Source organism: Crocodylus porosus, unplaced genomic scaffold, assembly GCF_001723895.1.
Source record: "Crocodylus porosus isolate Cpor-Errol unplaced genomic scaffold, CroPor_comp1, whole genome shotgun sequence".
In the NCBI taxonomy this organism is placed as follows: Eukaryota; Metazoa; Chordata; order Crocodylia; family Crocodylidae; genus Crocodylus; species Crocodylus porosus.
In genome coordinates, this window is record NW_017728925.1 from 12,769,299 (window position 1) to 12,795,204 (window position 25,906).

At 47.0% G+C, this 25,906-nt stretch overlaps 1 protein-coding gene across 4 annotated transcripts in view; it reads right to left on the reverse strand.

The window, feature by feature from the left end:
• DDX31 (DEAD-box helicase 31) overlaps window positions 1–25,906 on the reverse strand; it is a 64,529-nt gene that overhangs the window by 5,969 nt on the left and 32,654 nt on the right. For 2 of the 4 annotated variants that reach the window (XM_019540837.1, XM_019540840.1), the window contains 3 exons: window positions 25,009–25,090; window positions 18,069–18,180; window positions 11,765–11,945 (listed from right to left, as the gene is read on the reverse strand). In XM_019540837.1, the coding sequence (XP_019396382.1) occupies window positions 11,765–11,945; window positions 18,069–18,180; window positions 25,009–25,090 (375 nt within the window). Of the gene's footprint in view, window positions 1–11,764; window positions 11,946–18,068; window positions 18,181–25,008; window positions 25,091–25,906 lie in introns of those variants that run through there. The other 2 variants (XM_019540838.1, XM_019540839.1) reach the window with 2 other exon arrangements.

Here is a 25,906-nt window from a genome sequence, read left to right on the forward strand (position 1 = left end):
ACCCCACTGCCCACGTCCCTCCAGGTCGAACATGCCCCGTCACCGCCGCTCTCTGGGTGCGGCCCTCCGGCCGGTTGGCAACACATCTGACTGTGGGTCAAAAAATTCCTAGACTCCTATTTTAATCGGATCTCTGGGCTATTTCCAACCAAGAAGGATGTGAAGTGACATTAGAAGAGAGAGACTAACTGGACAGTTTTCACTTTCATCTTCCCCCATCTGCTTAGAGGGTTCAATTCCTCACCGATTTCCAGTGTCAGGGCCAAAATCCAGGAAGAGTCCTAACACTGCTGTGGGGCACATCTTGGGAGACTGCCCTGATTCCTGCTCTTTTTTGTTAGATGCCTGAGAGAAGATGCTTTTAGTGTTGCCAGGTGACCCAAGTGCAGGGTAAGATCAAGGTCACTCCAGAATCTCTCTAATCACCTCATTAGCAGGGTGGGGACAAAGGTGAGTTTGGGCAGCAGGGAGGGAAAGGAGAAAGGCAGAGAAGCCAGTAATTGCCTGGTGTCAGCTGAGAAACCTCCCCCTGCAGACACACACAGAGGTAGGAAGAAAAGGCCAAAGTTAAAGCTGCGGGTGCGCACCTGTAATTCAACTGCAGCCGCAGAGAACAGGGCACCAGGAGCCTCTGCAGAGAGGCAATAAAGGGAGCAAGGAAAACAGCCAAAAGTGGATTTGTTCTACCCTGGGCAGAGAGGAATGAGCCCAGGTATCACCAGGTTTCAAAAGAGGAAGAGCTCTGTGGTCCTCCTCAGGGTCCCACCCCTCTGGAGTGATTTTGTTCAAGCAATTCCTGCATCTCTCCAAACACGGAGTTCAGCGGGCGTTCATGTGGGCAATCCCACCAGAGCACATGACAGAGGGATGCCCACTCTCTGCACACTGCTGAGGTCTCAACTAAGTCCCTGGTGTTGGAACGGGGACTCAGGGGGGCAGCCCCTCCATGCTTGTGCTTTTTCGTTCCAGGAATTGCTACAGAGACTGCAGAACCAACAGATCAGGAAACACATGAAAAGCAGGGCAGGGGTGAGCCTGGAGAAGGAGACCAGGAAAAAAACCAGCAGCCTAGGGAGGACAAATGAGGCAACGGTCTTTTCTCCCCATAATTTTCTCCTGCTTTTAAATTATCCAGATTCTTCCCACCCCAATCCAAGAGTTGCTGTCCCCAGGGCAGTCAGGGGATCAGGCTGGGCAGACTGCTCAGTAAGGGGTACTGATGCTTTTGTCCCATCACAACCCCAAGTGAAACCCACTGCTGTCCCTGGACCAGTCTGACTCTTCAACTCTTTGACTAACTGTTCTGAAGCCCTCACACCACTGCTCGGTGCAAGGAACACAACCCAAACTTTGAAACATTCAGGAGAACCTACCAAGCTGGATTTACCGCTTTCGCACCATCACGGCCATTTGATACCATCACCTGGACTCCAAGGCCAGTAATGGCAAAATGCCAAGAGAAAGGAAAATCAGGGAAACCTCTAACAAGAAATGAGATGTAACGTAGCTGAGAACAAGGAAGAACTGGCGCTGCTGTTTTTGCACCAACGGGATGTATGAACATTTTAGCATCTCCCAAGACCTCACAGGCAACTCTGGGGAAGAAATCACAGTGGAAGAACGGAGAGAAAAGCACCCAGCAACTATTCCACTTCTGTTTCATTTCTGCACATCTCCCACTCACTATTGAGAAGGACAAATGGGTGCATGGCTTTCATTCTGAAGACATCACTGCTTTCACAGCTTATTCTCAACCCTGAAGTCATAGCCTCCAATTCATGATAATGCAAAGTAGAAACAACTGTGTAGAATCAAGAGGAAGAGATGACATGAGTGAATTCCCAAGACTTTCTACAGGAGGACTAAGAGGATGGGAATCTAACAAGGCAAGTCTCTCCACCCCAATGTTTTCCATGAAAACTTGCTTATCACCATCCTCAAAGCTTTTCCCATTTCAAATGGAAGACAGAAAAGAGCTGCTGAACTGGGTAGAGGCTTTACTGTCCCCTTCAGGCTTAAAGAATTGTTACAAAACAAAGCCCATAAGCGCTGTCTATGCCAGGAAGTGTGAACGTACAGCACACTAGACACTAATCTGCACATGGATGCTGTGATTACCTTTGCCTTTCTACGACTGCATGTGAACGAAATGATTATATCACTTGTGAGCCTGAGTTGGCTGATCTGTTGAAACCTTCATCTGTCCGCTCTTAACCTACAATAAGCAAAGCCAAAGCACAATAATTTACAGAGAATGAAAAACACATAATCAAATTACTGCAGTTCAACTTTCACTTATCACAGGACAGACCAGACAGACAAAACAGCTCCAGCAGCTTCATCTGAACCGTATTTGTTCCCCTCTCCCCTTAACACCCATTTAACCGTTGTATCTGGCTACACCTAAGTGGAATTCAGCTGCCGTGCACTTAGTGTGAGCTACGAGTGTCAGCACAGAGTTCATGTGAGAGGCAAGGATTTCTTCCGGTGATACCTTTTTTTGGACAAATCATATTCTTAGATACCACCCAAGAAATCCTTGCCTCTCATATAATTTCTGGACCACCACGGCTACAGCATCACTGTTACACTCCTAGCACAGAATTCATGCAGAAGATCCAGCACTCTGTAAGCTTACATCTTAATTTACCAGGGACTCTTCGCCCCATGTAGATAAGCCCTAACTGCACAGAGCTGCCACTTGCTCCTTAGAGAAGCCCACTATAGAGAAGCCCTCTGGATCCCCCTGACAACCTGCACAGTTATCTTTTGGTTTAGATCCTTTTGATTCACAAGGCTTTCCTGGGATGCGCAGCATTTCGGGAAATGGCAGAGGGACTGAAGTCCAAGCACGGGTGCCTGGGGGCCTTGACTATGCTTCAAACAAGAGGCAATTTGGTTAGTCAGGACTCAGATGAATGGGATCCTGCTGGAAACCATGCAGTGGCTGGATAAAAGTTAAAATAAAAGAGACATGAGAACTTGAGAAACAGGCAGGGAACACAGCTTGGCAAGAGACTGCCAACTTCTTGCTTATCATTGATATTCTTATGTTCCTGTTAGCAAAGGTTTGAGTGTCAGCTTTACCATACATTTAGTGAGGGCTTACCTGAGTGATGTACAAAGAATAACGTGCCCTGATTGTTGGCAGAAGACCTCCTAGGTGCTACCACAACACAAGCAAGGTTACATGCTGTCTGTCTGCATACAGGAAGGTGATTCCCAAAGCATTTACAATCTAAGATTATAATTTAAGAAGCCAGGGGTGAGATGCAAAACAGTGCCCAAGTAATTCAGGAAATTAATGTGCCCAGATGAGACTCGTGCTCCTAAATCACAGAGATGCTTTTGAACTCCTCCCTCCCCACTCCAGATTTCTATTTGTCTTGCAATGCTGTGATCTCTGTGGCACATGCTTTGTACAACCTGCTTTGTTGTCACTGACTCCTGGAGTTGTGTGTTGTACAGCGACTCCAAAACTCCCTCTCTGGTTCTATACTTGTGCATCAAAGTGCTGCATACCTGACACAGAAGGCTACTTCTGTCATGTTACATTTGAGATGATATGTAAAATACGCTTCTAGGTTTTTAGACTGTCCACCACTTGTCGTTTGAAAGGCCCGAGCAATACTGACATAGAAAAGAGAACAAAAATGTATCTGAAGCCTTGCTTCATTTTCAAGCTGCTGTGCTACATTTCACCTGGACTTTTGCCTCATTCAGGACAAAGTCCAACTTGGGTCCAAGCCTCCCCAAGTGTCAGAAGAATTCAAGGGCACGCGTTTGGGAGGGCACTCCCGCTTCTCAGTCATAATGGAAATCCGACAACTACAAACAACCCCTTAGATCAAGGGTGTCCGACCTTTTTGAACGTGGGGCCGGATCATAAACTGTTTATCACCCAGTGGGCCGGCGAGCCACATTCAAAGACCTCACAGGAAGCGGTATCACATCACCCCCCTGAAACGGAAGTACAGTATTTACTTTCGTTTCCCATCACAGCACCTCGGGTCTCAGAAAACAGCTTGGAGGGTTGCATGGCGGCCCACGGGCCGTATGTTGGACAAGCCTGCCTTAGATGATCCCTGTAGTCTCCAAACTGTGAGCATACTTGCTATCGGTGAGTTCCTTGCAACCTGGTCCTGCCTGCTCTTTGTCCTTCGCTGCGTGAATCACTGGTGCAATACAGCAAGACAAGTGCAAATGACCTTTTAACCAGCTCACCTGGGAGGCAGTAACCCAAGGTGTATCCACAACTGCTCCAGCTGAAGAAAGAGGAGCATTAGGAGCTGTGCGGCGCGGACCTAGGACGCGTGGTGTGTCTTTGGAGAAGAATGCAGTGGACTGCATCATTTATCAGAAAACACTACCGTGTGGACTGTGCCATCAATCTGCCTGACAGCCTCTCCAACCGCTAGTCCCATCCCGCCGTTGAAATGGTGCCAGGCAACACGGCTGGGATGCCTCTGGGCCAAGGCTGTTTCAACACCTGCCTTCTCTACCTATCGCATTGGATGAGCCATCTGTAGCCAATGCAACCCATTTTTTGGGGGCAAGGAATTCATCAGCAATCATAGGCTCCTTACAAGTCAACAGATGGCTCACGCATGTTGGTATCAGCTGACACAACCGCTAGCTTAGTAAGATGAAGGAGATGCATCGACTCATGTTCTGACACAGTCAACACACGGCAGCCTTCAAGCTGAGGGCCCAGCCAATACAGAACACAACCCCAGCATCATCTCGGTCGGTTGTACCGTAGCTACGCAGAAGGGAATGGACAGGTCCTTCACTTCTCAGCTCTTCCCTATGAAAAAGGGATGAAAATACCGCAGTACTCCCACAGCGTCCATGCTTCTGTCTGCACACACTCCTGGCCTAGTGGGCAGAAGATGCTTCAAGCAGAAACGTTCATTTCTGTTGACAGGCACCTAACGGGCACTGAGATTTTCTGGCTCTGCTTATGAGCCTCGTTAGTTCACCAGAAGACCAAGCAAAGGTTCTACATCCTGGCGGTGGCAGGAGATGATAGACATCCAAAGGGAAGCTCTTCAGCATGCCATGATCTGGTGATCTTTACTGTGATAAAGCTTCCTTGGATCTCCGAATGCCAGGATGCTGGAAGCAGAGCTTGCCTGTCTCGCTTGAGATGCGTTCTGTAACTGTGTGCTTGTTTTCACAGACCAACTCCTCTCCTGGTAATTGTTTCTGGAGCCCTATGAATTTCTGAGCATGGTACCAGCCTCCCTCTTGAACCTTATATTCAGCCCAGTTTGTCCTTCTACAGAGACTCAAACAAACCAAGTGAATATTCCTAGTGGGAAGAACTCCAGATTTGCCTTTGACTAATTAAGTGATATTAAAAAAGCTGTAAATGTCACATAAAAATTGGCAGGCAAGCTGCTTCTAATGATGAGACAATTGCTTTGCAGGGAGATACAGCTGCAACCTTGCTATATAACCTCCCCCCCATTTTTTAAGAGGCATCTGTCTTTTCAAGATTGCCAGTGCCAAGGGAGAGTTCAAAGGATACAAAAAAAAAAAGTTACCACTGGATGCGTCCACTGGCTCCCCTTGCCCATTCCCTCCAATGATTTTAGGGTACTGGAAGTCAGGAGAATGCTGCAGAGTAATTGTTAAGAGCCTGTTCCTCTCTCCAGAAAGTGTTGGTACAACTGGCTGCTAAACAGTCTGTGCCAACATCCAGAACAACTGCATCACAACTTGGATGTTAAAATGTGAAGAGGGAGAGCAGAAGAAAGCCCAGCTGACTGCGGTTTCTCAGTGTAGGCATTTTCCTATGCGTCTAATTCTGAAATGGTTTTCACGTGACCGTGGCATAAAGAACCTGATCATAGTCTGTACTCAAGACTTCCTCTCTGGTAGCACGGGGACAGATGTACCTTTGCTGAAGAACAGGCCCTGAAGTTCCTAACACAGACACGGACCTACAGCCTGATCTACAGAGGCGCTGACCACCCTCTGCTTGCACTGACGGCAACAGAGGCTGAAGGAACTGAGCACGTCCTCAGACTGGACCCTTATCATGGAAGAAGAGTCACAGACCTACTGGTCAAGTGGCTCTTCAGGCTGCCAACGTGCTAGGCATCGTATGAGTCTGCACGGCTGATGACTGCACCGGCACCTACCTAGAGACCACAGTCCCCATTTGCACAAGAGCCGAGCGTATTAAATTCTTCTTAGCATATTTATCCTCACATCACCCCTGTGGGGCGTTCTCTTTACTGTAGAGATGGGGAGCTCAGGCACCGAGACAGTGACTTGTCCAAGGTCACACTGGAAATCTGTAGCTAAACAGGAAATGAAACTTGGGTCTCCTGAATGGCAAGACAATGCCTGGATCCATGAGGCTGCCCTTCCCCGTCTGTGTCCTACAATGAAGAGACACTGCCCCAGGCCACGGTGACAATGCTTTCTCCTCTCATCCCAGCAGCTCAGTGTGTTTTAGAACCACGTGTTACGGCTGATTAAGACGTCTGTGAGTCAGGCCTCGTGGATTGAGGGGCTGATCTGGTAAGGCCTAGGGTTCTTCATCCTCTTCCAGTTCCTTTAGCATGGCCTGGCTTCCCTCAACAGACAATACCTGCATGTCAACCTTAAGAGTTAAGTACAAGCAATATAACTGACTTGGAAGCACACCGTTATACTTCTGTCACTAACAAAATGGCTCCAGAGAAGCAGAGGATTCGAATCCCAGATTGAGAACCAGGTGGCAGCACACTGTCCCGTGTGCGCTATGCACACGCCCTCCTGGAGATCAAATAACCGAATGGAGAAGAAACAGCGTTCCAGCCCAGAGGAACACAAGAGCTGCCAAGGCGGATCAGACCCAGGGCCCATCTAGCTCGACACCCTGCCTCTGACAGCAGCCAACACCAGGACGCTTTGGGGAAGGTAAAACATGCCGCAGCAAGCAGCTGTCATGTACATCCACCCCCATCACAGTTTCCTCCTTGTCTACAATAGTCAGCTTTCATCTTAGATGGTGAAGCAGGATGATTTTCTGCTCCATTCCCAAACTCTTCTTTCTCCCTCCATCCCATTAATGATGGCCATTCAGAGTACTGGTGTTAGCCATACAAATGTCCCATTCCCTCTCTGAAGCTTTGTTAATTCTTTGGATTTAATGATATCCAGTCACCAGGAGTCCCATAAATCCCTGAAAGAAGAAAATAGCCAACACCTCTAGAATGCCCATAGAAATGAAGCTCTGCACCGTTCAAGCACTTGTTTAAGGGCACTTTGCTTCGGAGGATGGCAGTCTCGCAACAATTGATACAGGGATCATCCTGTTTACGTGCACCCCTCCTGAGGAGCAGCAGGGAGAATGAGGTGGCATGCGTACTTGTAGCGCAAAGGGAAGGCTGGGGTGTTTCAGTATTTAACACAAAACACACACCTGGCTGCCCAGTCATCAGCTTTTGGCTTCCTCAACAAGACTCTCTACAAGGGTGGGGGGGTAAATGAGGGAGGTTTGGAAAAAAAAAAAAAAAGAAAAGTTTTCTTTGTCCTCTTTAAAAGGATGTGTGATGACCCTTTCACCTGTGTTTTACTCCTCTCTTTCTTTCTTTTGACCGGGGCTCCTTGTTCTTTCTCCTCTGTGCAGGTGGTGAGAGACGGTGCTTTAGTTTGCAGAGCAATTAAAGAAAAAGGAAAGTATCGCATGTTTGGACCCAATGTGTAATTACCACGCGACAAACAATGCTCGTAGTGGAAGCACAGTGATAAATGCTGTTAAAAGGAATTGTTTAGTGACTCTGCTGCTATTATTTCAGGCTGGATTTCAGAGGTGAGGCAATAGCTTTTATTAGACTAATGCGAGAGGGGTCAGACAAGCTTTCGAGCACCAAAGGCCCTTCATCAGGTTCATTATCTAAAGCTTCCATTCAACAATTAAAAAAAAAATTGTGCTTTTAAAAAAAAAAAATAGGCCCAATTCTGCTCTCTACTATGTCAGTATAAATCCAGAATAAGCCTGTGGAAAGTAACAGTATTATCCTGAATTAATGCTGATGTGTGATGAATTTAAGTCTATTTTCATTATTCCTCCCCCCCTAGACTTTAACTAAAATTCAAATATATTCTCTCTCCTCCTCCCTTACAAAGTTACTAAGGACGCAAGCTTCCACATGCAAGAACAATTGTTGCTCAGTGCAACGCTGACAGTTTTGCAGGGTCTTTACTTTCCAGATGCTCCAATTTTGAAATCTGGAGTCTGAGCCGTGACTGACCTGTGTAAAGTTGTCCGCTCTCCCTGACCCGCAATTATACGATCCATGTGCAAATGAGCTTTAAAGTCACTCTGATGCCATTTGTTCCAACACCTTTCCCCGCAGCTCCCTGCACAAACTACCTACTGTATCTCGAGCCTGTCTGTGCCACATACAATGGGACGCAGGGCTGGAGGAGAAGGAGGAGGAATGCTGTCTAAAAAAGGCACATAACAACAGAAAAAGTAGCCGGAACGGAGTAGCGACATCGCGGGAACAGAGAGGAGCATTGTCACAGGCCGAGTAATCCTGTGACACGCTGCTGTCAGTCATTGCTTGGCTCCCTGCTGGGCCAGCAAGACATCAAAGCCCGCCCCATACCATCTTACATGCTCTTTATCGGCTAATCAGGCTATTCTTCCTGAAATAAAGCCCTGTTAAATCCCCGGCTCACAGGGGCATTCCCGTCCTGTTGCCCATCTGCTGGTGAGGGTCAGCTGAAGCAGGAGGCAGAGTACTGGCCTATCCCTGGTGGCTTCTCAAAGCAAGGACAATGCTGTCTCCAACTTTTTTTTTTTAAACCCTTTCCTCTGCTGCTGCCTTTTTTTTCTTTCCCGGGCGCTGTGCAGGAGCTGGAGATGTCACAGGCCTACGACCGGTCTGTGGATTAACGCGGTAATTGAACAGCCCTCACTTGCTAACAGCATTTGCAGCAACAATTATAAGAAAAGTCCAAACGGACTGAAACAAGACAGAAAGGCTTGCCTTCTCTTTAAATTAAAGGAGCAATGTTAACGGCAACTGCCTATTGCGAAGGAGTTGTATTGTGCATACCGAGCAGGAGAGAGGCTCCCCGTCTTCCTTGTTTCAGAACTGAGGGGTCCTGTTTTTTTGTGCAAGCAAAGTGCTTCGGGTCTCCCTTTCATGCCAAGTCAAAGACAGCCTCATGGGCCTTGGGTCCCCTAAACACTGAGCTCAGAATGGCTTCAGTTGGTCATATGAGAATTGAAGCTTCCCCAATTTAGCTCCTGTCTACACCCAAAAGTTGTACTGCCCTAACTACACTGATACAATCTCAGTGGTAGCAGCAGTGAGACTCCTCATAGCACGACCAAGAGGGAAACCGTGAAAGATGACGAACAATAGGAACTGCAGTGTACAGCACTGCTCTGGACCTTGCTCAATAATAACGGGTCCACATTACTAACTACAAGAACCTCTTACCGCTGAGCATGGCCAAGTCTGCTACAGTTATTTAAAACCCTCTCACACTTCTCTGAAGCAGGGTAGTGTCTTCATCACTGTCCTCATTTTACCACCTGACATGGAGAAACTCAGGCCAAAATTTTCAGATCTGGTGGCCAGAGGCTCAGCTGGTGTTAATGGGTGTAGGACTAGAGACTCCCAGTGACACTGCACACTTACGCCACTAGCTGTTTGGCTCTGGGTGCCGGACATAACGCACACAAATCTATCTGTAAGGCACTTGGGTAGCCCGACCGCCAGCTGACCGAATACACTGGGCCCCGTGGGTATTCAGTGCTGCTGAGAATCAGTCAGTTGTCGAGATGCCTAAGGGCATGTCTACCCTACCTCTGTGCCATGCCAGGATCATTGCAGCAAGGCATGGCCCCTTCAGCTTGCTCCTTCCCAGCACATGCCAATGCCTGATGATGAGACAGAAAAGATATCTTACAGCAGTGCTGAAAGCACACCCAGGACTATTCTCAGGCTCTCCGTCTTCGACGTGTGTCTTGGCACACGTTCTGCACTGGCTTAATGCAGGTGCATTTTTTAGGAGGTGAGCACTGAGATGGCATAGATATGTCCTGACTTTTGCCACATCCTTGAAGCCCAAGTCCTGCAGCAGCAGAGCAGTGAACAGAACTTGAAAGTCCCAAATCCCAACCTACTGGTTTGAAGATAATGATGACAATGACATGCTCCTTGCCTTAACGACTCGAGGTCCAGGCCCTGTCATGCCGGGTGCTGTACATACATGTAAGAAATGGGCAGCTATCAAAGAGCTTGCAATTTAAGTTGAGATAGGAGGTAGACAGGAAAGATGGGAGGAGCACTAGGCAGCAGCGAGACAGGTAGGATAAGCATTAGACAGAGGATGCCAGATGCCTTCCATTCTATAGGCATCATGGCACAAAAAGGTTTCACCGTGAGAGTTAAAGGCTGCTGTATTTTGTTTTTCTTTACAGGGATGAGGAGTTCCATGCATAAAGACCAGCCTGCTTGTTGGAAAACCTGCAAAGAAGCAATCCTCGGTGTTGTGGGCAGGATGGCAGCAGGAGTCTATAGCACAGAAGAAGTGCTATAGAAGTAAGCCAGGCAGAGAAAGGCCATGAAGGACCCTATAGAGTGAAGTCAAGTCTCTTGTGCTTGATGCTACTATGGAAAAAGAGGTTGAAAAGATGAGCCAGGAAGATACTTTCTGCAGCAGTCATACTGACTAGATTTGAGGGGGAAGAAGATTGTATTTGCCCAGGCCAGAGAGGAGGCAGAGGATGCAGCAGCAGAGCACCGAGGTCAACAAAAGCTAACATGACCATGCAAGGCATGGATAAGACGTTCACTTCTCAAACTCTAAGAAGCAGAGGTGTCTGCCTCCCTCCTCTCCCCTTGGTGCCTGCGCTCTTCTAGAGAACATGGTGTACCAAAACTCAGCAACAATGGGAATGGACTATCTTCAAGTAGGTCAGGGGAGACACTACAGGACAATTACTTCTGAGCTTGAGGAAAAGCCCCGGGCTCAACTCCTGAATGCCAGGAGGACTCACTTGAGAAAGGGTAATCTGGAATACCGCGCTTGCACTGTATGAAAAGACACAAGCAAAGCAGAGCGACTGCTCCACACAACCTGGTGACCTGGGAATGCCTTCCAAGGAGTGCTTCAAATGGATCCTATTCTCTCCCGCATGCCGTCAGGAGTGTGGGGCCATGTCCTAGAGAAGGCAACCCTGGAGGCAGAACAGTCGTGTGAGCCTGACGTGGGGAGACACGAGACAGCAGCTCCTCAGCACAGGTTGACTTTGAGCTGGGACAGATGTAGCTCTTGGGGTCTCAATTCCATGCAAGCCAGTGCACGGGGGGGAAAAATAAAGGGCTGGGCCCTGGAGTTCAGCTTCTCAGCAGGTGGCCGAAGGCCAGGGTGCCGCCTATTCACTGAGAGACCACAGCAGTGCTACCGGGTTACCTAACGGCCTCCTTAAGTCCTCAAAGCTGTCTCTGAAAACTGGTAACAGGAAATGATTTTTCTAGGAGCCACTCACTAGAAATGAGGTTTGGATGATAAATCAGAAACCCAGCCCCCAGCCTAGATGGCCGTTACCAAAGCACAAGTAAATGAAGCAAGATCCAAATGCCAGCCCTCTCGACTCAACACAGCTTTCACTCCCCCACCCCAAAGCGTTCAACCCCAACCTTTATCCCGGTGTTCTCCCCGTTTTCAGATCCCTCAGCAGAAAGCACACAATGCAGCACTCGGTGCATGAACCTCGCTTTGCAGAGAGAAGCCTTCCTACCTTTGTGGCCTGAGTTTAGTTTTCTTCTTGGAGGTGGCAGCCACGGAGGTACTGAGGTTCTGGGGAGCATCTCTCAGGCCAAAGGTCTTGGCAACATGGCCCAGGTGGAGGGCTTTGATGTGGAAGATGTGCTTTAGGCTCTTGGGGTAGGTGGTATACGCACGAAGGAAAGACTGCAGGGCTGGGAAGAGACAGAACGAGAGAAAGAGAGCATCATGTTATTTTTGTTGCGCTTTGCATTTGGAGCTTTCAGTTGTTCTGGCTGCAAGGATGTTGTCTGGGCATGCAGGACATCCTTTCATCAGCGGTTGCTGGGAGTGTTCAGCACATTAAAGACATGGGAAGGGTGTGACTGGAGTGATCGGAGACAAAAAAGGCTGGGGAGAGGGGTCAGGAGCTGGTTTTATGCAACTTTGCCTCTCTCAAATGCGGTCCCTTTTTGTCAGGTGAGGTGGGGCTCTTAGCGCTGCTCATGACTTGTGGTGTTGACTTCAGCAGCTAGCAGACCAGACAGGGAAAGAAAGGGAGGTGAGAAGGATGAAGAGAGGATATACAGGGGTCAGGTGTGTGGGGGAGGGAGGAAGAGTCCTTTGATATCGTAATCCCAGGAGCCCATGAATTTTTCACCAGTTTTCAGCTAGTCCCTTGTAAGTATCTGAAAGACGGGTGGGTTTCTGGTCTCGCCACCATGCTGAGAACAGAGCTCGCCTTTTCAAAAGGGGAAAAATAATAGCCTGTATATTTCCTCCATCTCTTTACCCCAGTAAGTGCCTTCCTTAGGGCTCACTGCTCTGAAGAGGAGAACGTGCTCATGGCAACACTGCAGCCGCTCCTGCACCTATCCCACAATGCCAGCTGCAAGCATCAGGCTGCAGTCATTTCCTCTTTGCTTTGGGGAAAAAAGGAGGACTGTTAAGAAGAAAATTCTTCCACTATCATTCAAATGCGCTCCCTAAACCCTTCCTGCTACTGCTCTGCTCACAACATCTCCCATTCCCACCTCCCACTCTGACCAGTGCCTGCACCTCCCTCTTGTATCCCTGACAGCAGCAAGCTCTACACGCTAACCTCCCCTGCCCTTGCTTGTTGAGCCACTGGACCAGCAAGTTTGCCCACAGCTTAAGTCTAATCGCTCACCAGCAGCAGGAGATTGGAGTTTATGAACAGTAATAAAAATGTCATTTTACCAGATCAGCTCCTGGAAGGACCCTGGGAATCCATCAAAGCTCTGTTTACTGAGTAAAGCGAACTCCTTTTCCCAATCGATGAGAAGACAATAAGGCAAGTCCTTTGCACCCCTCTCTTACTTCTGTGCTGCGAGTCTTTCAGGGACGTCCAAACAACAAGGGACCACCAGTGTTTTCCAAGAGAATGCTTAGCGCTGCCCAGGCCCCATCCTGCTGGAGAAGGTGCCTACATGAACCACGACCCAGCTAAAACGTTCATAAAACTGCAATGCTTTGTTCTCGCTCCATAAACTTACTGTGACAAAAGGACAGGATTGCTCTAAGCAGGTATCATTCTGGGGAAAAGAGAGCTGTGCCCGTTCTGCATTTGGCCCACTGGCTATTTCACTCCCATAAAGCTATCGAGTCCACTTTCACAGCACGGCAACAGCCTGGACCCCAACCATCCTGCTCTTACAAGGGCTCAGTGCACTTCCAACAGTTCTGCAGGGGTAAGAGGCTGCCAGTATCCCAGGAGAACAGAAATGTTGGTGGCTAGCTGGTATCATGTCTTTCGTGGGGCCTTTCCAGAGGCCAGACCCAATAATACTGACAACCCAAAACCTCTAAAAACCAGGACCCCTCCCCCTCTACCCCAAAATCATGAGATGGGCTTAAATAGAAACAGACAACATGGGCTAGATGTTCAGCTATCATAACCTGCTGGAGGTCTGAAAACATCCTCCTGGGAGAGGTGAATGGACACACTTGGGAGTGGGTTATCTTTGCCTTCTGGCTTTTTAACCTTGAAGGGGGCACTGAAGATACGCTTCCCAGCTTTACTCTGCTGTCACAAAGACTAGAAATTGAAAGCTGGTTTTCAGCGGGCTCTGAGAATCTCTTCTAATCCCAGGGCTCCAGGAGCTGGGGCTTTAAGAAGAAAAGACTGAATATCATGAGAGCTGGCAGCACCACTAGCAAGGCAGCACCTCAAAAGGTGTGGAACAGCGTTCCCTCTAAGCTATGTGGCATGCGCAGCTGTGCCCGGCAGCGTGGCATGAGCACGCCTGTGCACACCAGCAGCTTAGAGGCAATGCTGGTGTGGAAGAAAAGGCCTGGGGGAGATTCTGCTCCTCATCAGCCCAGTGAAAGCTTAAGGTAATTTGATTTTGGCAGAGGCCAGGTTTGCACCTGTGTAGAATGTGGCCCATCCTTCTCAACACTTGTGTCTTTCTTTTCCTCCTGGCGTGGAAGCTGGAGAGGAAATGAAGCATGTGTGACAAATATTTGTCCTGCTGTTTAATGGAGGACTAGGAGATACTCAAATGTAAGAGAGCAGGGAGGTATCAAAGCAAAGACGGAGAAGAAGAGCAGCGCCCAGCTCTGGATGCTAAACCCTGAGCCTGGCCTTAACTGACCTGCTCCGCAAGTGGAGAAAGCTTCAGTGGGATGGGCAGTCCCAACCACTCCTGCTGCCCGACAAGAGCTGCTTGCCAGCTGTGGGGTGGGGGCAAGCACAAATAGGAAGACAGTAGTGAAGCATCTTATACAGGCTCCCTATCAATGACCTTTCATCTCTCCCGACACACGAGGAGACGGGGGTAAGGGTGCAACGCTCCATCTTTGGCTGCAAGATGGAAATCTTGAAGGGGAAAAGCAATGCTCGCATCCTCCTCTGTAATCACAAAGATGTTGGCCAGTAAACGCAATCTGCCCAGCATTTCTTGTGGTTGCCTCAATCTAAAATTGGAGTCTGGAGAGGCCCCAGCCACCTTCGAGTCCCACAGGAGCAGAGGGTGCTGAGCATCTCCCCAGATGAGGGTCAGTGCCCAAATGATCACTTCCTGAGATACTTATTCCTCCTCCCTGCCAGTGGCTGATTGATCTATCGTTTGAACTGCAACATCTTCACCGAGGTGTTTTTCAGCTTCAAGAAGACAGGGCCAAGGGAGGATGTGAGGAGTGGGTGGGCAGGGAGCCATGCTCCGCTTGCAAGCAGCCTGCCATCAAGCACTGGTTATTAACATTGACTAGGTCAGAGAATGCAAAAAAGGGAAACAATTGCATCCCTGGCACTGTTTCCAATTGATTGTCTGCCATGAAGGCAAGAGCCAGCTGCCATGTTAATTATTCATGATTCTTGGCTGGGAAGGGGAGGAAGAAGGGAGTTTAGAGAAGCCAGTCAGTAGTGGAAAAATTTGCATATGCATATAGCAGAATAAGAAGGGCGGGGGGGGGAGGTATAGCCCTTGGACAAGGCAAAGGGCGGATGCATCACGTGAAAACGTTTCATGACTCTCTGCTTGCATTTCCTCACAACGGTCATTAAGAGTTCACAGCTTCTAGGCTCCGTGATCAGAATGTGCACGTGCACACACACGAGTCACAGCGCGTGCACACAGACACGGGCAGGGATCCGTACACAACCAAGCCCGTTTAGTGGTTTCCTTTTGTCACGGCGTATTTCCAATAGCATCGTCTAGAGGATGAGCATGGCAGCAGGAGCCATGACACCTGAATTCTGTATTCCCGTCCCCTCTGCTGCCTGATGAGTGACTTTGTCCAGGCCACAAAACTGCTCTGAGCCTCAGTTTCCCCACCTGTATCCTGGGAACAACAGTATCTCCCTACCACATGGAACTGCCAGTAAGTTCAGCAGCATAAGCCTGAGGATTTGACCAGTGAGTGAGAACTATCTAACGTCTCAAGGCTTCTGTATGTGCTGAGCCCCTTAAAAAATGTGCGTGTCAAAACCACAGCATCAAACATGCAGTGCGCAGCAACACACAATGGCAAGGCTCAGCTATTATGCTTTGCAAGTCTCTGGCACCTTCCATCTTTGGAGCTCCAAGCACTTTGTAATCACGGTTAAATTAAGCCTTGTAGCCCTGCTGCGAGGAAGACAAGAATTAAGGGAGAAAATGAGGCAAAGAGAAGTTAAAAGATGCATCTCACGTCACCCACCAGGCTGGCTGCAGAGGCAGCAACAGAACCTCATGGTCCTGGCTTCCAGTCCTTTGCTCTAACCACTTTTACTGACGTGCCAATAGAAATGTGCCGACATGGTGAGAGTAGGCTGACAGACTACCACACAAGCTCCTTCATTCACTATGGAAAGATCCAAATAGTAGGGGATTTAGGAAACAGCATCTCTCTCTTGGGAACAGATCCAGCCACTTGTCTGGAACCGAACACAACACCTGAAACCCGAATACCTGATACACTGGGAGCAACCTTCGCTCCCCCAGTTCATGCCGTTAGGGTGTGATACTCTCTAGTCACTTCTTTTTTGTTGTTACACCTTAAACCTGAATGACCTTATCATACAGACGATACCATCCATTAGAGAAATGCTTAAACTTTTGTTTATAATTGCACACTGTATTATTTATAGCATAATGAGCATGTGCCATCTTCTAAGAAGGGTGAGTCAAATTGAGACCCAAGGTCATCATATGGAGTGAGCCTATAAAGAACCCTGCTCTTTCCAAAACCAGTGAGAGGGGCTAAAGCAGTGATCTCCAAAGTCGGGTGCGCAAGACGATCCACTGGGGTGCGGGAAGAAAATATTAGAACTTTTATTTATATTTATTTTTTATCTCATCCTTTTTTAATTTATATTTTTGGTGTATGTTTTATAATGTACATAATATATTAGTACAGTAGTACGTGTATATAATTTATAAATAAATACATATATTGGGGGTGCGTGCTCAAAATTTTTTTCCTGATAGGGGTGCACGATCAAAAAAGTTTGGAGGCCACTGGTCTAAAGAGCTGAAGTCAATGGGAATCCTACCTCAGGGGAGGCCAAATTACGACACGGATGCTACAAGTGGCACGGGCAGCCTGTGTGTGAGACATGCAGCAGATCGGGAAAGGGGCAAGGAGCAAAGCAGCAGATAAGGCAGGAAGCAGAAAGCAGAGCAGCAGATCAGGCAGAGGAAAGGGATCAGAGCTGCACTCAGAGAGGATACAGGGCATATTTGTGGCATGCCTGCCAAAAAGTTTGCCCCCTCCTTGCTGACCTGATCTAGGATAGCAGGATTTGGTCCACACCTGAATGGTGGGATGGGAAGATATTGATTGGTGGGTGAAGTAAAACGGAAGGAAAAGATTCAAAGAAAAAGGAACCTAGTAACATATTCACCCTGCGGCACAGGTGGTTCACTTCTTGTGAGCACAGTGTTAAGTCAACAACAAAACTCAAGGTTCTGGACTTCAAAAGTATTCTCCGTGTTAGATCAGGGGAAAAGTCCATCATCTGCCCTTGGATGAAGTCTGCACAACAGGTATTTGGTTTGTGTGTGCTCCTTCCTCGGCAGCTCAGATGGGCTGTGGGGGGCTGTGCTTGTACAAGAGGTCTGGGTCCGTACTCTCCCTCCCTCTTAGCTAGTACCAGGAGGCAGATTCAGTTTAATACCTCTCGCCACTCCCACGGAAAATTTCTCCCAGAGCAAATGAAATCCCTTCTCCCTCTACCCCGTTCCCAGTCTAGATGGAGATGATTACGGCTCGCTATGCTGCTCTGCGCTGTGATCTAGGCGTTCTGCCTGACTAAAGCTGCGGATGAAATTGAAAATCTGAACCTAATTACAACTGTTAAAAAAATCTATCAGCTCTTCTCTTCCCTGCCTTTTTTTTTTCCTGCTCTAGGTGCTCTCTCCCCGCGCCACCTGCCTCACCCCCACACTCAAGAGCCAGCTCATCAAGTAAAAAGTGCATCCCTTAGTTCAGGGCGGCTCACAAGGTGTTTCGTTGGGCCAAATGTATAAACTGGTGTGAACCAACTGGATTCAATGGTGTTACAGCAGGATGAGGTTGGCATGTTGTCTCTGACCTTCTCGGTGCAACGTGCCATGTACTCAGCCACTCCTGGGACTGGGTCAGAGCCCCCTCGGCATACAAATCCTAATGAAAGCCTAGATTCAAACTCATTTGCGCGTTGTACACAAAAGAAAGAAATTAACTTTTAATATCGGCAGAAATCCTCCTGCCTCCGTGTCACCCCCCGCCCAAAGCCTCTGCCCTCAAAATGCTCCTGTCGGGCCTGGGCCCCCAGAGACCACCTCGTCGGGGAGATGCCCTGGCAGCTTGCGGTAGCCGTTGGGGAAGAGGGTAAAAACAAGCCCACTGACCTTTCTTTGCCCACCGGACCTTTTCTCCGCTGGAGTGCACGTAATTTTCAAACTCCGTCTGCAAGACCGTTGCCCGCTCCCGCACTTCCTGGGGGTTTGTGCCACGGGATTTCTGGGAGGGCGGTGGGAGGATTAGAGGAAAGACAGAACTTGAGGCAGGAATAATGAAGCAGTTTAGAATAGATTTAATAACAGTAAAATCACACAGTAACCACCCAGGGGGCAACAAGGGTAATCCTCTCAATATTACTAGGGAGAAAAAAAAAAAAAGTATAGATAAAGATGTTAAAGTCAAAGCAACCCGCGAGCGCTGCTTTGTGAGGAGAACAAATCCGTTTTAATTTTGTGTTTTCTAACACCTATCACGTATTATTTTCCTCCCCCATCTCCTGGTAGCAACCGCCCTGCGTTCATGGGGTCAAATTCTAGGTCTGAAGTTTCACCAGAATCAGTGTGAAATAACTGCAGGGTTATCGCTAGCTGCCTTCGCTGGGCCCAGTCTTCTCTTGAGAGTTTAAGAAAGGTACTATTTTCATTTTAATTTATTTATTTAGCTTTAATATTATGATGTTCAATCTGTGCAAACTCAGTCCTACCTGGGAAAAATACTGTTCCCCACTAGCTTATTCTTTCCCTCTCCATATGAAATTCCTTGCTCTTGCTGATCTTCCTCTGCTTACACACGGTTCTTAATCCTCATTCATTTCTGGAGACCCTCCGTCCAAGCTGCTCTCACCTACTTTTCTCTTCCTCTGTCACTTTCTCAGCGCTTTGGAACGATCGCCTCCTTCCAGCACCGTAGGTGCCTCCCCCTTCTCCCAAACCTTCCCTCCGTCCTAAAGGCTACTCGTGCAACGAGTCTGTGCGCTTCCCCACACAGGACCTGCCATCCCACCTGCTGAACCTCGGTCTGATGCAATGCTTTTTGCACTCTTTCTGTTCTTGCAACAGGGAGATAACGCTTGTGCATACCTCTCCAAACTGCAAACCAGAAAAGACCAAATTCCCTGCAGGAAACGTGAGATGTGAAGCTGATTTAAAAACGGAGTCACTGATGTTCACAGGTGAGATGTGTGCTGCTCACCGTGAACAATTACTACTGCAAAAAAAATAATCTCCTGGGGTACTAACAGAGGAAGCCAAGTTCTGCAGATCTTCCAGGGGGTGAGCTTTGTGCTGAGTATTCATAACTCCCAAGAAAGGGATTGTGTGTGCGCTCAGCCCCTCTCAGGATCAGGCCGTAAGAGAGAAGCTCAAGGGAAGGGAAAGCAAAGAGATGTTCTGGGGGAGGGAAAAAGGAGCAATCCCTGGAAGTGGATAGGGGAAGATGGGGAGAGTAGGGTTATCCTGGCTGGCAGAAAAGCATGATAGCAGCATTTAGGTACCTGGCTGAGACCCCCGGTTGTCTATATTTCCCTTCCATGGCATTCAGTCCTCAATGGTTGCTCTGGGAGATTGAATGCAAAACTAAACCATTCGGTGCATGAGACCAGTCGCATGATTTTATCGCAGACTGTGACACCTTTCCCTCAACTACGCATCTCAACAAAAGGGGAAGGTTCCCATCGCTCCACTCCGGGCCCACGTCACAGCAGCATCCTCCAGCCAAGAGGAAGAAACCAGAGATTCACTTGTGAGCTGGATTCGCTACTGCCTTAACTATACAAAATGCCCTTCTGCCAGAAATGCAAGTAGCACCTCCGCACCGTGCTGAGCGCCATTTCACGTTTAAACTGAATCCTCACACTAGGCAAAGGCAGGGATTAAGAAGGGCTGGCCTGATCCAAGCACAAAAGGGCCCAAAGCCTTTGCTGGCCTAACTCCATCAGCTTCATTGGTTTCCATGTTGGTAGGACATTTCACCAAAGACAAGTCCTTGGGGCTGTCTGGTGCTGCTCCTGATTTACACCGGCACAACAAAACACCACATCTGGACCAGTTGAAGCGCTGCACAATTTTTCTATCTGTGGCTTTGGCGCTGCACCTTGAATCTGGTCAGATTATCATTGCTATTCAAGTCCCCGCTTCCTGTTACAGCAGCTTTGTGAAGTGCACATGAACAGGTACTAAAATTCATATTCACTCACTATCCAGCTTGGACAAGAACGAGGAGGCTTCTCTCCCTTTTAAGATGCACAAAGTCCCCCTCTCTACACCTGTTCTCTCTGGGACACGCCAGCACAAAATGGGGCACACTTTATTTATGTGCTTTGCCCTAGTCGGGCGCCCTTCTCACCTGCTCGGCCAGTCAATCAGACGAGCGGAGGGTCCACGCTAGAAGTGGAGTCGCCTCCCCAAACCGGACATTTGTCACCGGCGTTAACAAGTTTCTGCTGCCGTGAAACATAAAACTTCCTCCCCCCCCCCAACCCCCGCTTCTCTTTTGTTAAGCCTCCCCGACAGCACCGAGTGTCACCTTCCCAGGGTTTTTTAATATGAATGTAAAATTAGCGAGATTGCCCTTTCCCCTGGCGGACAGAATCCTCTGTTATTAAAAAGTAAAGCACTTTAATAATGAAAACTTTTTCTCTTTTTCCTGTGTTTTAACTGTTTAAAATTAATGAGAAGGGCATAACGGTTGTCAAAGCGATATTGAAAGCCGGGTAGCCAGGACCGAATAAGCACGAAAATCCCTCCAGAGTGTTAAATAAACAGTGCTTCAGCCCTCTCCGAATCCCTCTGTTGGTTATTGTATACATTCTGTAACAGCACTCAGAATAGATCTGAGCGCCGGGGAGGCAGAAAGGTTTCAGAATTCCAATAAAGGCCTCAAATTAAAGACAGCCTGGTGCGAATTCCTGGAGAAAATTAAAGAGACCTCAAGCTTAAGTGACAGGTGACTTGCTTCTGTGTCACAACTGTCAGGGGATTTAGTGATAATATGGCAATATATTACAAAGGACTTTTCTTATTCCCCCCTTTAGGTTTCAAAATGAGGTATCTCTTCTTCCTAGTGGGGGGGGAGGGAGGGAGGAGAAAGAAAGTAAGACTAAAATAAGGGATAAACTCCCCCCCCCCCCCAAAAAAACTAGGTGCATAATTTCCAAAGTGCAAGGTCAGTTCGAGAAAAATAAAATGCGGAAAAATAAATAAAGCGAACGGCAGAAAACATAATGCTTAGAAAACAGTGTTTCCCCTTCTCTCGCCCCCACCCGGCCTTTTATCCCCTCCATCCCCTTGAGAGAGATTTCATTTTCAAATTGCCCCCTAATGGGCAGGGGGGGAAAAAGCTGGGTTTTGATTCCTGCCTTCCAGGGAGGTTGGTCTAAAATAAATAAATTCTAAATTTAAAAACTGACTCAGACTTGGAGCCAAGCTGTGCAAAGAAAAACCGCCGCGCGCCGCACTGCCTGCATCTCTGGACGGAATAATAAAAGTGATTTTACTGGCTGTCGACTGCAAGCGGTCCTGCATATTTTACTCACACGAGTAAGCCCTAGCCCTGCAAGTAGTCAATAGGAAGACTCACTTGGATGCCCTTACACCAGACACTAAGGCCTAAAAGATAAAGGATTGTGCTCATGGTTTGCTAGATTCCTTCCCTTTCTTGATGCATTTATAGTCTCAGTTAATCCAACTAACTAATGAGAGTTTCTAATACCCTATTTCTGAACAGTGCCTCGCAGAATGAGGTCCCAAATTTGGCTGGTCTCTAGACACTGGCATAACTAACCCAATGGATATTACTGCAATCCAGAAAGACGTGTACAGTGTTGCAATGTTTTAAAAACCATTTCAAGCCATTATGAGAAAAAAAAAAATATGCCAGGAAAAGAAAGACTCGAGAATCTGTTTCTTAAGATGGAAACTTATGGCCGTTAAAACTGGGGTGTCTTGGCATCAGGGAGGCTAACTCTCCAGTTTTGTTATGAGCACGGTGAAATGAGCCAGTTATTGCGTGGTAAGCCAGCATGCAAACTTGTGCGAGCGCTTCAACCCTACGGTGTGCACCAGGTAGCTTTAAAAAGTGGCCGTTTTTATATAGCAAAATCCAGGACACAAGCCTGGATCCTCAACTGAGCACTTCTGGTTCAGGTTCGTGTAACTGACTCCGTTTTGTGCTGCAGGCCAGCTAATCGGCGGTGCTGAGAGGCTACTTCCCGAACGAGAAGCCGTATACTCGTTTTACGGATGGTGCTGTGGCTGGTGGGGGGCAATTAGCATTTCCTCTCTGCAGACACCGCACAAAGCCAGAGGCGGTCAGCCAGCTGTGGACTGATTTTCCCAATTCCAGACAAAAGTCCCCAAAATTCAAGATGAACGGTTGCTTTAGAGAACTTGCTCTTCAATGAAAATATAGCAGAGTAGCTAACACGTTGCAAGTTTACAAGCTAACTTATCTCCTGTAATGTGCCATGCCTACAAGAGGATTAATGACAGAAGGAATATAGAAATACAATAAAACCAGAGCAGGTGGGAATGTTCTTAGGGTTAAGAAAAAAAAGAAAAAGAAAAAAAAAAGAAAAGAAAAGAAAAAGGCCATAATGTCTACTGCTACCATGGTACTTTAAAACAAAATGAAGGATTTTGTTTTAATAACTTTTTTTTTTCCAACCCCCACACACAGTCCCTAGAACCCAACAAGTTTTTTCCCCACCCCTCAGTAAAAGTTGAAAGATCAAATTTATTCTCTTTGTAGGCAGGTGAACACACACACCCAGACGGAGCCACATATATATTTTATACGCCTAAATATAAAATATACATTTTACAGGCGCTTCAGCTTGCTCCCTGGCTGCGCACAGAAGCCCAAAAAAAGTGTGTTCCAAGGGGGTACTTATAATGGACTTCAGTCAAGGCAGTGAGAAACAAAGAGCATTATAATGAGGTGGCTGTGTGCTCCAGTATAATATATACATGACACCGGGCACGGAGACCTGATCAGGTAAAGATAACTCTGTAATTCGCAAGCGGCAAAGCCATAGTTGAGTTAGTTTAGGTCTTTTGTAACAAGCGGAAATTAAAAGTTCCAACCACAGCCGGCTCCATGCACGGTCGAGCACATCCATATCTTGGTCTCCCGGATTTTTGAAAAATGGCTTATAGACTTTAATAGAGAATAACCTTCCTGGGTTTTTTTTAAACACCATATAGAGTTGAAGAGAGAATTAGGGCCCAGCTATAGATCTCTATACATTGCCATAAAAAAAAAAAAAATCTAGAAAATGACTGGAGCCTTTAGTACCCTTTCGAGATGTTTAAGAGTAATTCCTGTGAAACCCTACATATAATATCCACAGAACTACAGTGATTTCATCCCTATTACACTTGAAAGGATTTTCCCACTACCAGATATTTCCTCTCTTGGTCCTAGTCCTTTAGACCAGCGTCAGACAAAACCTTCAGTTTCTGCTGGTATAAAATCCTGCAGCACGTTTAAAAATACGTTTTATAGCTCTGCTGAAATCGAGCATTAAGCTACCGTTCAGAGGGACTGTATTTCAATTAGGACACAACTACTTAAAAGTTATAATATGCTTCACGTTTTGAAAGCCCTTTATAAATATTAATTCATCAATCTTTGTAACCAGCCTTGCTGGTTTGGCATTAGCATTATTCTACAGATAGGCACAGCGAACCCCAAAGAGGCTAAAACCGATGTTATTTCAAAAGGCCGCGTATTTCTTATTCAGATGCACCATGGGCATTACAAGGGGTGAGTACCCAAAACCTTTTGGACACCTTTCAACAGCTGCTGTTGAAAAACCAAATCAATACCTGTCAAAGAAATATTTTCCTTTCCCCGTCCCCTCCTCCCCAAGTTCCATGCATCTTGGGTCTAGCACGAGTTACCTTCAGTCCTGTATCAGCATCAAATTTAAAGTAAAGACATCTTTCGAGGGCTAGAAATGGAATTTTATAATCATTTTAATGAGGAGATTCTCAGTCTCTACATGGGACCCACAGAACCCGCTTCCAAGGGCACGGCAGTGACAGTTTGCACACAGAAAAGCGATTTTAAGTGACTTTTAGAGTAACACAGCAATTCTAAACTCCCAGTGCCAAACATTTTATACTAACCTCCACACATGTCCACATGCTTATTAAACTACATATTTTCTGGACTACTTTATAAACCAGGACTTAGCCATAATAAGGATTTGTGAAGGGCTGGGAAAATCTGGGTGCGAATAGTTGTTTCCTCAGGTAAGCTTAATATCTGTAAAAATGCAGGGCATGCTGGAAGTATGAATATTCTTCCAGAGCATGTCTTTTGTTGAAAACAAGCCACAGTGCCTAACAGAACCATCTGCCAGGAAACTGGAAGACAGTGGACAAGCTGAAGACTGTTGCGTGGAATAACTGAATAAGCGAACTGGCAAAATAATAAGCGAGTGGAAAAATAAACCTGGGTAATGCTTGACATTTGCTCAAGTTTTCTTTAAGATTGAGGCTCTTACAGAATGCAATCTGTGCCGGTGGCAGAAAGGACCAGTGCAAATGCCTGAATTTTATGAATTAGCAACTAAAATGCTGACCCAAACCCAAACCTAGACTCAATAAAATGTCTCCTACCAGCTCCATCGAGGTTTCAATCAGGCCTCTCCAAAACAAAATATAATAATATTAAAGCCTGGATAACAGCACACAGCATCTTTGTTCATTTGCTTGAACAACTGTTGTGTCATTTTTAATGTCTCCTAATATTTCACAAACCAGCAAATGGACCACAAACAGTATGTCATGCCAACTGCAGCCTTTGCAACAAGAGCCTTTGCAAGAACACAGTCTGCTATGAAACTTTTGCTGATAAGCTAAGAGTCTAAGCTAAGACTCCCATTTTGGGGCAAAAGTTTAAGGGGGCACAAATGGGGCAAGTGAAGAATATGAAGGCTTGCATTACCTTACAATATGGCTTTATACACCCTTTTCTTTGAGAGACAGCATATTTAGTTAGCGAATGAAACCAAAGCAATTCCAAACCACCAAAATAACTCACTTTGTTTCCCCACTGGCGCCCCTTGAAACGATCATCCTTCATTAAGTTGGCCAAAATGTCCTCCATCTTCATTTCTGAGACCCTGAAACAGCACAAAAGAAGAGAAAAATGGTCATTTCTCCAGGGCAACATCAACCTTTCTGCACAGAAATGGTTTCTCTTCCATCCCATGGGAGTCGGACCCAACCAGTGATGCCCAAGAGGGGTCGAGTGGCAGGGGGGGATGAAGACCTACAAGTTCAGCCTGACCATAATGTCCTGTACATTTATCCAGCATCTTATCCGTGAATTTGACTTCAGTCACCCTGAAAATCTAGCAATCACTAGAGAAGCTGCACATACATATACAGGCTTGAAAGGGTCACAAGTTTTCTTCCTACTTCTTGTTTCCGTTTCAGTAGAGTAGTGCTTCGGAAACAAGAACTCAGGCAAAACATTCAACCCTTAGTTGAAGGAACAAAGTACACTGTTACACTTTGCGGACTCGGACATGAAAGCTCTTCTCTACTGTTAAGGACTGTCTCCCACCCACATCAACCAAAGATTTTTATTTTGATAACTTCTTGTCTCAGTGGGATCAGGTTCACTCAGTTGTGATACCAAGAGAGATCTAATTCTCCAGTCCTCAAAAGAAACCAGCACCTGATATTACTAATGTAACAAACATGCAAGGAAGAAACCTCTTTAACCATGAGCTCCATCTTTATGCATCAGAAAACAGTGACAAACAAATTGCAAACTGGTAGAAACTCAATTTATCGTTTCTTTTGCTGGTCACTTTTAAGCTTTGCTGTATATCTGGCAGTTGTCATCACTGTGCTGCAGAGTACAGAGAGTTTAAGTGATTTATTCAGAGCCAAAACCTTCAGTCAGGACTTTTAACCTCGACAGCTGTGCT